We start from the raw sequence: 14,925 nt of genomic DNA, 5'->3' as shown, positions 1-14,925 counted from the left end.
TACTTGCACATAATTCCATTTGCTAGAGCAGAACATCGAGCTGCAGTGCTGCTATAGAGGAGAAAGCAGAAACTGCAGTTAGGAATCTATTCGACACTGAGCAGTATATATGGGAGAATTAGGGTTCACAGTTCAACATACCTGTCACTATCTATACATGAAAGAGCTTCCTGAAAGCTCACATCTTCCAAAATGAAAGTGTGAAGTAATTAGACAAAAGTACATAGGATTAATGTGTTATTAATAGACATCAAAACAACATATAAAATGTGATTTTAAAAACACACTAGGATGGGGGCAGTGAGGAGCATCAATGGGCAAAGGCACTTATTACCAGGCAACTGAGAACCTAAGTTTAATCTCTGGACACATAAGGGTATGGTTTGTTTAAATATTTGGATTTTGGCACATATGTGCGTGTCTTTGTATGTGTTCATGCATGCATGTTGATGCATTGCAGTGCTAGAGATCAGACTCGGAGCCTGGCACATGGTAGGCAAGGGATGCACCATTGACTTATACCTCTAGCTTACCAAATATTCATATCATATCGCTCCTTACTTCAAGTCCGTTTTTCTCTTTAGAGTGCATTCTACACTCTTAACAGGAAATTTCCTAAATGTGTGTTTATTAACAAAAATGTAAAAAACACATAGCTGTATGTTTACAAATGAATGGACGCACCTTGATCCATCCTTTATGCTCACCTTGGAAGGAGCGTCTCTCCAGACTCCTCTCACTGCCTGATAGGTTTTCCCGGTGTCCCTTACTTCTTCTAGCTCCCTCAGAAATGCTATATTTGAGTTCTTACCACTTGGAATGGAAGGAAGAATTATTTTCCAAAACAAGGTTAGCTGTGGACTATCACTACCCAGAAAAATAGTATTTCATTTTCTTGTATTCTATCTATATTTTCTAATCTATTTAGAATTTTCTCCAGATGTTTTCTTTTTTAAGAAAATGTTTTCTTTTTAGGAGGAAGAGACTGAGATACAGTGTTTTACACATGACAATCCTCCTTCCTCTTGCTCTGTAGTCTGTCAGTGATGTTCTGCTCATCTTTTTGTACTGCTCTATAACTTCTACGTGAAGTTTTAATCATTTAATTAAATTCATTAAATCCACATTATTAATTAAAATAAACTTGCAAGAGGAGACGTTGTCTATAAGTTTGTCCAGTTTCATTGGTTCCCACTTTGTTCTGAGTTCAGCTTTCCTGTATTTTTAAAGATTTGCTTTTATTGTGTTTAATTATGTGTATGGGGTAGGGTATGTGCATATGGGTATAGTTTCTCACAAAGACCACAGGTGTCAGGACCCTGGAGCTGGAGCTATAGGCAGTAAGGAGCTGCCATGCGTGGGTGCTGGGAATTGAACTTATGTCCCCTAGAGAGGCGATACATACTCTTAACCACTGAGCAATCTCCATAAACCCCTTTAATTTATATTTTATGAGTCTTTTATAAGTTGTGCCATGTGATTTTCTTTAGCCTTGTGGTTTCATGGTTCCCATCTCATTTCTTGCTTATTCTGAGGGCTTCTGTCCAAAACCTCATCAAACATATTTGAACCTAGGCTTTCTTCTTGCCACACCGCAGCTGGGGGATTAGATGAGTCATTTTCTGCACACATATTTTGAGAGGAAAGGGTTGTAGGGTGGGACTGGCTGCTCCCTGGTTGAATGTGTGCGTTGTCTGGGCTGTGGATTTATTACTACTGTTGGAAGCCACTGTCTCTCTGCTGGGCTAAATCATTTTCATGGAGGAACGTGTTGGCCTTGGACAGGGATGTCCAGTCTCTTGCTACCCTGGAGACTGCCTTCTGTCTAGGAGCGTCCATCTGGCTGTGTTCCTTTCAGTCTTTCTCCAGGGTTGTGCATTACTGAGAGAGTAACAATCATTAATATTCATTAACAATTAGAAAGGTATGACGTCATGCTGCATCTTGTTTTTGTTTTCTTCTTGTTTATCTGCTTCCAGCTAATGTGTTTATCCTTTGTGTCAATTGCTTGAGAGCATAATTTAAAATTAATTATAATAATAATAATTTGAAAGTGTTTATTTAAATGTAGTCTCAGAAAATTTCATTAATATCACACTTATCCTACCTGATCATAACATAAAGAGGTCTGGCAATCCCACCTCCTCCTTAAAGTTCTGGGAAGCTGAAAATCTGCTATATGTCATTATATGTTAATTTTTCTTGCATTTTATATAAGTGCAGCTATCACATGTGCTTTTGTGTCACGCTCCTTTATTAATAGTGATTCTGAGATTCATCTGTATTTGTGGCTGTTTCATTCATTACCTTTTCTTTGCCAAGTAGTATTTCCTTGGGCCAATCACTTCCTAAAGGCTCATCACTGTGGAAATACAATTTCAATGAGATGCAAACATTCAGACCACAGCAAGGGGTACTAGGACCAAGCCTGGCCTGACTTTTTCCAGTCCATCATTCTGTTGTTTGGCATGTTTCAATCCCAGAGTACTCTACAGTTAATCAGAATTACAGAAAGAAAGAAAGAAAGTTCCCTTAAGTTATTTATGAGTGTGTCTGTGTGATTCTTTTTACTTTTACAATTTACTTTTCCTGTCTTGTTAAGTTGAATCATTTGTTTTCTTATTGGATTATAAGACCTCTTTTTGTTATGGATATTCATCTTATGTTAGACACTGAACCATGGATAATGTCCCTCAGTCTATAGCTTTATTTTAACTGTTTTCTGAGGTTCCTTCTATCATTTCGTGTCTTGCTTTGATTTTTTGAAATCCCCTTCAAGAAGTCTTTGCAAGCTATACATTGTAAATATTTTCCTCTCTGGGACTTTAAAGTATAACTTTTACATTTAGAGTGATGATTTATTTTGAATAAATTTTTCTTATAGCACAAGGCAAATTCAAAGCAAATTTGTTTTTCAAATAAATATCAAAAACCATTTGGTGAAAGAAAACTGCCTTAAGATTTTTATATTATTTATTTAGGTTATTAGGGGTGTGTGTGTGTGTGTGTGTGTGTGTGTGTGTTTAGGACAACTTGCAAGAGTCAGTTACTCCTTTCCACCATGTGGTCCTTAGGGATAGAATTCAGGTTGTCAAGCTTGGTGGCATTTACCTGCTTAGCCATCTTGCAGGCCTGAAAGCTGCAAATTTAGAATTTTTGTTGCACAGCCATTTGACCATATGCTGACTCTGGCCTGGGCTGCGTTCATGGCTGTGTTCATGGGTTTACTTTAGCACACATTTGATCTTTGCAGTCCTAGAGGAAGACTTTAAATAGGAGAATACAGTCTGCAAATCCCCACTTCCCATCATCCCTTCCCAAATTAATTTTATTGTCTAGGCTCATTATATTTTCACATATAAGATTAAGACAATTTAGTCAAATTTTTAAAGCAAACACCCAAACAAAACTCTTTTTTTTAAAAAAAAAAACTTTGATTGGAAACATTACTGATATGCTCAGGATATGCAAAGGGACCCATCAGCCGCCAATTAAAAACCAGACATTCCCAATTAGCAATCTATCAGCCCCTGCTTCTGTCCCTGAACAAGATGCTTGAAAACAAGCAAGCAAGCCAACATCAAGACCGAGGGAGAGTTATATGAGTTATATGGAGTCCCCAGATCAACTGGAAAGGACCGACATGTTAGCCGTAGGAAATCTACTCCATGAACATAGTACACTCCACACACTGGAGCTTTCCTCATTTTCCTCAGCAGTTTTGAGGGTAGTTTTCCTCATAGTTTTTAGTATGGATGGTTTTCATCTGTTTTGTTACTAGTATTTATATTTTATGTTTCAATACCTTAGTGTGCTAATTTTGAAAACTGTCTCTCTCCAGTTTCCAGATCGCAGTGTTTTTCTAGTTTGTCTTTAGATTCAGGTTCATCTTTATATACCTGTTCGTGTGCTTAGCAATTTTTGAGTATATGTTTATATTTTGTGTTGATTAGCACTATACTTTCTCTAATTCCTTAACATCCTTGTCGGTGTGACTCTAGAATGGATGTTTAGGGCCACTTTCCTTTTCTACTAAGGCCTGGTCCACTCTTAGGTCTCTGAGATGGATCTCTGAGATGTCACTTGATACCTGTGACATCAGCAAAGACTCTCTGCTCTGGCTAGCTGGAACTGGAATATGTACCAGCTCTGGGAGCTCTCAGAATCGTAGCTTTGTGCTGTTTTTTTTTTTTCTAAATAGTTCCCCAGTTCCTCTTTGCCTATCCTTGTACAATTTCATCTTTAATCTAGTTGTCTCATTACGTGAGTTTAGTTACCCCTAATACAGACTTAAAGAACTCTATGTTTGATACTCCCCTGGCAGAACTCTCCTTTGAAACTTGCAGTACTTCCAGAGTCCTTTATTCTGACATTTGTCTCTTTAATTCAATGAGATTGTCGATTTATTGCTTGGAAATTCTCCTTTGCTGCATTGTGACCCAGGGCACGCTCACCGGCAGAGCTCTTGGGTGAACAGAGTGTTCAACTATGACACGTGTTCATTTCCTCCAGGGTCATGGTTTTCTCCTTCCTGTTTTCCTGTGTCCTAGCCCAGACATTCTGTTCAGCTTTGTTAACGAGTGCTGGCGTTTTTCACAGTAAGCTGGTGTCTGTTGCTCCACTCGGCCAGGAGTGAAAGTCCATTAATGAGCATCTTGTTTGTTTTACTAATTTTTGACCATATGTTTACTTTTGTGATGGAAGGAGACTCTATAAGGCTATTCATTCAGCTGTATGGACCCGGCCCTGCTTCTTGGCTGAAGTTACCCACTTTCTCCCCACGCCTCTTCCTCTTCCCAAGACCTACTCTAGCAGTAAGACCTTAGAAACAGCCGCGGGGGTTCAGGCAAGCTTGAAGTCTAACAACTGCCTTACTTTCTTCCACATAATAACAGGAATGCCACACCCAACGCCATTGCATCTTGAATGAACTGAGTTTACAAAAATTATTGCTTACCTTTGGCAAAGAAAACTAAAGCACACTCTAGATTGCGGTGGGCAGCAGTAAATTTTGCTGTTTTTGTTACAAGAAAAATGTACCTCAGAATTTAAATTCGATTTACAAAGGAAAATTATCCACCCGATTTAAGGCAATATTAACAAAATTTGTTCAAATCAGCCTCAGTGATTATTTATAATATCATTTTATTATAAATATATGTGTATCTTGGGTAGACATGGCCGAGATATACCATTTTAGTTTCTCTAACAGTCTCAATTCTTCCAACTGAACCCTGGTCCCAGCAATAGCAGGGATATTTATTTTAACTAATTAATTTATTTATACGAATTTAATTTATCTATTTAATCCCACTACCGTTTCTGACAGGAAGCTTAGTTCTTTTCAAACAAATAATTAGCATATTTGCTTTTGCAATGCTCTCCCCTCTCTCTCCTCAGTTCTCCAGGGAGTAACCTGAGCTGCCTTGTTAGAAAACCTGGATGGTTTTTGCTTAGAGGTGACGAAAAGGACATTTATTTCAAAGGGAAGGGACGGAAGAGATAAGTCTGAGACAAGAGGCTCAGAGAGGCCGGTGCTGCATTTTCAGGTTCCCAGTCCTCGAGCCTTGTCTCCAACACATGAGCTTTCGGTGTGTTCTTGTCTCCCTGGCTGCCCTATCAACACACGTCGTTACCGCTTTCACTATTTTGGAACGAAATCTTCATAAATATTAACTTACTGGCTTATTATAGAATCAAAACTTTTAGAGTCAGCTCTTCAGAATGCTCACAGTGTTCACTTTGGCCGGCAAAACTGCACAAGGGTCACATTTACCACACTGATCGTACCAAAGCCCTTAGTAAAAGTTCAGGCGACCCCTAGTGGTGTTTCAGGAGATTGCAGGCAGATGTTTCTTCTCATCCCACCCCTGAACCGCCTCCGTTTCCACTTACTAAGTTGGTTTTTCTTTTTTTCAGTATAGATACCTTGTCTCTATTAGGCTAAATGTTATTTTAATAGTTAATATCCACTATCTTACACGTAAAAAAAGCTAGCAGCGAATTTTAAATGGCAGAATATGCAAATTTAACGGGCTTCTTTCTAGACAAGGTTTGCTTTGTAGCAATTCTGGGTTGTAGCTATTTTAGAAAACATCACTGTATATTTAGTGAAATGTGATGCTGGCTGCTCCTATTACAGTACTCAGCTTTAAAGATTATGTGAAGTAATGTATTTAAGACTCCACAAAGTTATATTGACTTTAATTAGAGGGGGGAATAAGGACTGAAGGTGGAGGTTTTTTTTTCTGTTCCAATTACCCAGTCCCAAATAAACACACAGAAACCTAACTATATTATATTATATATAACTATTTATAAAATAATATATCTATATATTAACTACAGAATAGTTATGCTTTCCTATAGCTCAGGCTTATTATCAACTAGTTCTTACAACTTAAACTAATCCATCTCTAGCAATCTATACTTTGCTGCAAGGCTCTTGGCTCTGCCTGCTCTAGCACCTTGCTTCCCCAGGGGCTGCTTGCATCTCCCCCTCTATCTCCACCCTTTACCCTCTTTATATATTTTGTTTGGATTTCCTGCCTAGCCTTATTTTGCCTTGCTATAGGCCAAAGCAGCTTCTTTATTAACCAATGAGAGTAAAGCATATTCAGAGCATACCAGGGGCTTATACCACAACATAGAAGCCCTACTAAAATAGTACCAACCTTTCTTATTCTTCTCACTTCTTAGAACAGATAAAAAACAGAATTTTCAATTTTGTCACAAAAATATTACTTTTATACCCTCTACAGATTCATAAGGCTTGTGTTTCTTTATGAAGAGAAAACATCCAGGGGGGTTATCCTGGTTAGAAAGGAGGTGGCAACAAACAAGAGAACAGAGTGTAAGGACCCTTTATTTAAACTGTGTACTCAGTAGCTGGCCATGATTATCCGTGACTAGTGACAATCCCTAAGTCATCATTTGGGGCTCTCACGGGATCTGACACATATTGGTCACTCATGATAGTCCTGTGTAACAACTGTGAATGGGTTAATGTAAAGTTTTGGATGTGTAAATAGTTACACCTTTCTTTTTCTAGGAATAAATAATCTGCAGCCTTGAACGGAAACTGTCTCTTGAATATCTTTTCAAGCTGGCTAAGATACTTTCATGTTAGCTTCATGTGTCTTTTTTTTAAAGGTGCCCAAGAAAGCAGAATATATTGGGCGTGAAGCATAATTTTCTGAGTAAATTCCTTTATTTGTTTGTTTAGGTTTTTCAAGACAGGATTTCTCTGTGTAATAGCCCTGACTGTCCTGGAACTCACTCTGTAGACCAGGCCAGCCTCGAACTCACAGAGATCTACCTGCCTCTGCCTCCTGAATGCTGGAATTAAAGGCATGTACACTACTACCCAATCAGTAAATTCTTTTTTAGCAAAGGTTGACCTTGAACTTTTTACACGTCTCCCTGTCTCCTGAGTTCTGGGGTTGTGGGCAGCTGTCACCACATATGGCTTCAGTGCAAACTTAAGTCCCTGATTTAGTTCTAAAACTTTTGTGTTTATCCTTGAGCAACCAGAGCAGGACACCGTGGAGAGGCTTTTCCTCAGGGCACTGGGGAGTTTATTCCTGTCGTAGTTACTTCCAAGAACCTGCAATATCCTTTCCTGTATCGGTAGTGTCGTCCCATTCAGACACTAATACTCACCGGGTAGGCTAGGATGTTAGCTGGAGTTTTCAAACCCTGGGAAAGCATTCTGCATCAAAGTGATTTGTCTAAAGTTAATACCCTTTGCTGGATTCCCATGCTTTGATGGACAGCCTCACATCCATGTAGATATTAACTGGACTTAGTGGGTTGCAAACAAAAGAAAGGGAAAAGACATGAACTTGGGAGGGGGTGTATTGGGGCATGGGGTGATCATATATGTATATGATCGTATTTTGTTGTATGTGTGGTGTATGAAATTTTTAAGGACAAAGGAAATTTGAACAGAAAGAATCTCTCTAAAAACAAAACAAACTGCCTGGCCACAAAATTTGATCAGTGTGGGGAACTGAAAAATATAAATAAAGATTGCCTATAATTTCACCTGAGACAATCAAAGTAAAAGTAATGACCAGTTTCATCTAAAGAAGACGGATCACTCCTTTAAGAGCCTCTTCATTTGTTAGCCTGAGAGCCCAGTAAGCAGTTAAGAGCTCTTGCCTTTCAGGAAACCTAGGTTTGTTCCTCAGCACACAAATGAGAGTTTGCTGCCATCCATAATGCTCCACTTTCAGGGAATTTGACCTGACCTGTGTTCCAGCCTCCCTTGGCACTAGGTCTGCACATGGTAGACATACATGTAGGCAGCTCAAGCACTCATCCACATAAAATAAATACATGTAAAAGAAAAAGAATAAAGAAAGGCACCTATGAGTTCATAAATACTTTATATGGAATTATTCTTCTATTTAAAAAATGATCAGGCATGAAGTTTATGCTAGAATGTTGAAAATTACAGGAAATACAAAATGTACTCTGCTGTCATGTGATGTACTGAATGCAATTGTGATTATTTAATTTCAGGACATGGCCTTTCATTATCAAAAGCCCGAAGCAATATAAAAACCTTTCTTTCATGGATGCAATGAACAAATTTAAATGGACAAAAAAAGAAGGACTCTCTTTCAATAAGCTTGTCCTTAGCCTGCCCGTGAACGTGAGATGTTCCAAGACAGACAATGCGGAGTGGTCGGTAAGCCCCGCTTTTCATCCTCTGGGAACCTGATTTTCACAGTTGGAAACCTAGGCTTCAGATTGCCATCCATTGATCAGTGGTCTGGGTCCTTTCCTGCCTGATCATGTTTAGCTTGCTCAGAGATAATCCGAGAGGATGAACAACTTCTGATTCACAAGAAGTCTCTTTGAGGAGAGAAATTTATTCTGAAACTGTAGTTGTGATGAAGTGGAATAGATCAGGCAGCTTAGAAAACACAGGGACCTACTTGTACCTTTTTTTCCAAGGAGTGCCTGGTCCTTTCACCCCCTCCCTCCTTTCCAGGGCTAAAGTTTCTGCCTCATTTGATGCTTTACTTCTTCAGCAAGTGCAGTCTGTCTCATAATAGCAGCTGGAAGTGGAGGTGGATAGGCGAGTGTCTCGGTTACTTTTTAATGCTGTGATAAGACACCACTGCTAGAGCACACATAGAAGGAAGAGTTTATTGGGGGATTAGAGTTTCAGAGGGCGAGCCAATGGCTATCGTGGTGGGGAACTTGTCAACAGGCAGTCAGGCATGGTGCTAGAGCAGTATCTGAGAGCTTACATTCTTATCTTATCAAAGTAGGAGAAAGAGAGAGAGAAAGAGAGAGAGAGAGAGAGAGAGAGAGAGAGAGAGAGAGAGAGAGAGAGAGAGAGAGAGAATATATATAGAGAGAAACAGAAAAAGCTAACTGGGACTAGTATGGGGTTTTGAGACCTCAAAGCCTCCTCCCCTTGATAAAATCACTCTAACAAAACCGCACCTTCCAATCCTTCCTAAGCAGTTCTACCAATTGGGGTGAAGTGTTCAAATATATAAGCAGTGGGGACCATTCTCCTTTAAGCCACTGACGTGAGCTAGGCCACAGCCCTGCTCTTACACAGCTACTCACTGCTTTTTTCTTTTTTCAGATTCAAGGGATGACAGCGTTACCTCCTGATATCAAAAGGCCTTATAAAGCAGAACCGTTGGTATGTGCCATGTCAGCTTCTGCTCCTCTGCATGGCATTTTCTCTCTCAGGTTGCTCGTGTGTTCTCTGCTTCTTGGAAGTATGATGAGCACCCGGGGCTTGTGACTGCTGTACTTGGTGATGCTAGAGTCTGGAATCAGAGACTGCCTTTAAAGTCAGGTTAAAGACGATGTTCATGTTGGGCCCGAAGAGACGGGTGTGACGAGCACGGAGACTTTCAGTACGCACACTCCCTCCACTTTCCTCTGCAGGGTACCCGGACAATGTCACTGGGGTTCTCAAGGGTTTCCTTATAAAAGCAGATGTTCTGTGCCTAGGATTAGTAAAATGAAACAGACCCGACTAAATTGCTTTGAAAGTTCAAGAAGTCAAGTAGAAAGAAAAGAATCTTTCATTTTTTTCCCCACATTCTGTGTTATTTCAATACCCATTGTTCAGCCTGACATCAACAACATCAAAGGAATGGTTGTGAATTACTCTGTACTCCATCCTCCTTCCTAGTTGTAACTTGCAAGTGTGAACACAGCCCTATTCCCTCTGACATTGCCCAGCCCCCGTGTTCTCTGTGACCTCTGACCTCAGTGCTTTTCAGTGGTACCGCTCCTGTTTCTTCACTTGTCTGAGGTCTGTTGGTACCCAAACCCACATCGAAGTATCTCCCTGTCTCTGCAGTACTGCTCTGCTCAATTTTTTTCTTAAACTCTTTAGCGCTCTTAAAAGAAAGAGATTTTGATAAATGTAGAGATGGTGGTGGCTGATTGTAGGCTAAGAAAAAAATACAGATGGTTGCAAATTATTTGCTATGAAGGGGCCTAGATGAGATTCCAAAGCAGAGTAGACAGGGTGAGTAGACAGGAAGCCATGGGGTCTCTAAGGTTCCTCACCGCTGGGTGTTACACACTGGCTCAATCTGAATCATATTTCCTATGATAGATTTATTTTTATATTAGTTGATGGACTGACTTCCAATATAAAATTTCCACCAACTGAAGAACCTATCACTCTTTTGGTCTATTTGTACTAGCTAGTTAAATTTTGTTTTATGTCTCCTTCCCTTATCTATGTGATCCATGTTTAGATCATATTAATAAACTTAATGGAATTAAAGTTTTTATGGTATCATTATGTGGTCCTTGAGGGAACCAAGTGGTTGTGTACTGATGTCAATAAAAGCAGCTGAGCAACTGTATTTTTTCCACTTTAAGCCCTTTCTGTCCTCCAAACATAAGCTATATTGTCATTTAAATAAATATTATGTTTTAGAGTGTTTGCTTCTTGATTCAAGAATTTTTCAATGTGTGGAACTATTGATATATTCTGTGGTTGATTTTATTTTTTGTATGAATATTTTATATCAGAATCTATGATTTTTTCATTGTGATATTTGCATAAGAAATATGCAATTATTACCTCAGATAACCCCTGGTTGAAATTTCATGTTTAATTTTAATTTTACTTCGGAATTTCTGGATCTGAGGTATTAAAACCAAATGATTTCTGTGGTAAATGAAGTGGTACTATATTTATTGTCATTATTCTTGGTAAGGAACAGGAGCACACCCAACCATAAAGGAACAAAGAGTTTTGCCAGCTGGCTTGTGAGGAGCCAGGCCAGGAGAACTCTTTCCACTACCATTGCTAACCACAAAGCTGGCATTGTTGCTCCCCAAAGGTTTTCTTATGACTATATATGGTTTTGAGGAATCACATATAGGCTGGTAAAAGTAAGATTATGTAGGCGGAATTCTGCGCAGTGCTTATTAAGTCTGAAGTTATTTGATATGATACTAAGTAGACTTTCTTATATGGTCTGTGCTTCTTTTTCCTGGTCTTTGTGATGCTGTCTTGGACTAAGGAAACACAACGATAGCTGCTTCCTAAGGTCATCAGGGAGCAGCCTAATACTTAAGGAAATTTGAAATCCAAACAAATGAAATAACCTCTGCTTTGACATGTAAGTGAGATGTGAATGATGAAATTCAGAATTCACCATGGTTGAGCGGGTCTTAGATAACCACATTTTTTCTGAAAGGGTCCAGGAGGGGTCCTAGCACTGAGAAGACCAACATCCTCAAGAGAGGTGGCAGATAAATTGAGCAGATTTGACCTGGCTCTGATCCTAATGGCCACAGAAACCAATGAAAGAACATTTGGAAAAAGAAACAATCATGCTACACAGTTTGCTTTAACCAGACTCACTAGAGAACATGAAGGCTATTTCTCATTTTCTGTATAATAAGCACCATTAGCTTTCTTATAAGAAAAGTCCTCATACCTCTGAGTATGTCTCTATAACTGATTCAATATAAGAGGAATTAAAGAAACAATCCCATGCATTTCTGTGAATTCTGATGAATGTTGATAGCTGTCTTTAATATTTCTTCCACTTTGCAGACATCTTGTATTTACAAGGAGAATAAATTACTTAAACACAATGAAAGGTTAACAGCGATAGAGCTAGAATGAAGAGTGCAGGGCTTTGTTGTATAATTCCTCAAGTTATTTCTGTTTGAAAATATTTCAGAATGAGAAGTTACAAATACAAAGTAGAGAATAAAGCAGCTAATGTTGACTTAATCCAAGGTACACAGTCAAATGGGCCCTCCGTCCTATATAGTAACCAGACATTTGGGGTAACAAAGGAAAAGATTGGGGGCCAGGCGGTGGTGGCACACACCTTTAATCCCAGCACTCCGGAGGCAGAGGCAGGTGGATCTCTGTGAGTTTGAGGACAGCCTGGTTTACAGGAGCTAGTTCCAGAATAAGCCCCAAAGCTACAGAGAAACGCTGTTTCAGGGGGAAAAAAAAAAGAATAAGAAAGCTATTGGAATGATCAAAAGTCTTGTTTCTCATCTGTGTCCCTGGATGCACAAGGAAGAAGAAAAGATGACTTCTGGCTTCCGGTTTTTTTTTTCAGTTGTTAGTAAATGAGTATGCTACCAGTTTCAAAGTCCAAAAGGGGAGGTGGGACAAATAATCAACAGAGAGGAAGAATATCAAGAACAAAAATGAAGGAAGAATTATACTGGCAATCATTACAAAAGAAACAAAGCAAAGGGTTTCCTTTAATTATAAACCCAATGTGTGGCAGTGCCTGTCCACTGGAGAAAAACATAGAAAATGTGGTGATTTAGGTACAAAAATCTATTCTCCTTGGCTAGGCAATAGCACTTTTAGCATTAGAATGTGCATGCTTCCAGTATATGTTTAGGAAGGTATGTATTTGTCTGTATCCATATGTAGATATTGATAAAAATGTGAAGGAACTAAAATTCAGAACAAATTCAAAATATTATTGGTTGGTTTGGTTGCATAAAGTTTACTTTGTATTTAATAGTTAGGTGGGCATGGCCCATTTTGTGATTTTCTTTCCTTCTTGTGAAGAGTCAAACAAAGCCTTAGAATCCCATGGTTCCATCATCCCTAGCACCCACAGATACTATGTATCCAAGCTGATACTGGAGAAAGACTACCAAGGAGGGATATAAGTCACTCTTCTTGCACTCTCTTCATTAAAATTAGTAATGTGGTCTTATTAAAATGTAGAGACTGGGAACACAATCTCTGATACATCACCAAAAATAATGCCAAGATGTAAAGACACTTTGGATGCCACACACGTGTAAGCAAAACTAAATTTTGCCTAGTCTGGTGATTCTAAGATTTTTGAGTTCCTGAAATGGCTACCATATTTCACAGAAGAGTAGTGAAGTGAAATAATTGTTATTATTGTCAATTGCATCAAATGCCTACTCAAATATAGGTGCTCAATGAGTGTTGAATTTAAAACAGTTAAAAAATCAGACATTGTCTGTACCATGATGTGAACCAGAGTCTCAAGATGATGTTCATAACTGAGTAAATCAAAACTTATCGTGAACAGTTCATTTTTGAAAATGGACAGATTCAGAACAGATGTGAGTCCTTTAAATTGAATAAACACAGGTTTGGGAAGAGCCTACTTCATCATCAGGGACAATTTATTTTTCCAAAGATGCTTTCAGCCATTAAATTGATTGATATAGTTTTCATCTCTTCTCCCTCAGTATACCCTGCAAAGACCTTGATTGGCAGTACAAATCCAACAGAGTTACATTGATACATTATGAGCAGGAAATATTCAATCAAACAGACCCATGGAAGAATCTGTTACTGTTCAGCTGAGATCTAAGCTCTATAAAAAATAAGGGTGAAAATTGTTGCAAAGCAACAGATTGATTAGAGAATTTCTGAATATCTAATTAAGCCTTTGAAGTCCAAGAGACTTTGCCTAGTGTGAAAGATCTCCAAGACTAACTGGCCACTGTGCCAATGGTAGCAAGACAACACTTGTAAAGGAACACACACTTTTTAAGGGTGCACTTTTTAAGCAGAGTGCATCTATATTTCTGTAACAAATGTTTAGAATTCTCTGGTTCTTTGCCACTTTGTTTTATTAATCATTTTATTAATCTAGAGTAGTGTGAATTACATAATGTCACAGTGATACCAACATATAGGGATTTGAGGTCTGCTCTAAAGGGTGGAAGGAATGCTTCCCTTGTGCTGTAATCTGCCCAAAAATTTATGCCTGGGGAACTCAAAGACCCAAAGGGAAAGCCTACAATTATTACTTTGTTAAATGGACATAGTATCAAACTGCCTTCTAAATATTTATCCTTATGCTCCTCAATTAGTGCAGTATTCACTTTGCAGTGGATGGCAGGTAATTCAGAGCTTCCCGACTGGCAACAGCAAGTATGAACTAAAGCAATATCTCCAGTAACTCACTAATTATTGCCACCAAAGTAGCATACATACGTATGATATTTTAGAATCCACAAAGTGATTTCTCATTGTTTCTCATTTAACATGAAAACTGCTTTTCTCAATGAGTGTTCATATTCAGAAAAACTCAGCATATGGCATGTTGAGCTTCAGTGTTCAAGGGAGACTTAGGTCCTAATCCCTTTACAATACAGGGTAAAGAAACCAGGCGAAAATTGCAGAGCTAATGACAAGCATAAACATCAGGTCCAAAAGAGTTTGACCATCACTTCCAAAAAAGTATTTAATGACTGGCTCTGCACATCTTAGGTCTCATGATGTGGGATTCCCCTCTGTATGCTGTGAATACCATTGGTGAATAAAGAAACTGCCTTGGCCTGTTGATAGGGCAGAACTTAGGTAGGCAGAGAAAACTAAACTGAATGCTGGGAGAAAGAAGGGCAGAGTCAGAGAGAAACCATGTAGCCCTGCTGGAGCCAGATGGAACT

The 14,925-nt window shown here is 38.9% G+C and overlaps 1 protein-coding gene across 1 annotated transcript in view; it reads left to right on the top strand.

Moving 5' to 3' along the window:
* Positions 1-10,939, top strand: part of Moxd1 (monooxygenase DBH like 1) — a 77,675-nt gene extending 66,736 nt beyond the window's left edge. Inside the window, exons 11-12 of the mRNA XM_050130782.1 lie at positions 8,527-8,695; positions 9,611-10,939. Coding sequence (XP_049986739.1) covers positions 8,527-8,695; positions 9,611-9,775 — 334 coding nt within the window. The 3' untranslated portion in view covers positions 9,776-10,939. The remainder of the gene's footprint in view (positions 1-8,526; positions 8,696-9,610) is intronic.
* The last annotated feature ends 3,986 nt before the right edge of the window (positions 10,940-14,925 follow it).

Source organism: Alexandromys fortis, unplaced genomic scaffold (assembly GCF_014885135.2).
Source record: "Alexandromys fortis isolate MF-2015 unplaced genomic scaffold, M_Fortis_MF-2015_v1.1 scaffold_354, whole genome shotgun sequence".
Taxonomy (NCBI): domain Eukaryota; kingdom Metazoa; phylum Chordata; class Mammalia; order Rodentia; family Cricetidae; genus Alexandromys; species Alexandromys fortis.
The sequence above is the reverse complement of the archived record's forward strand: the minus strand, read 5'-3'. Positions and strand labels throughout refer to the sequence as shown.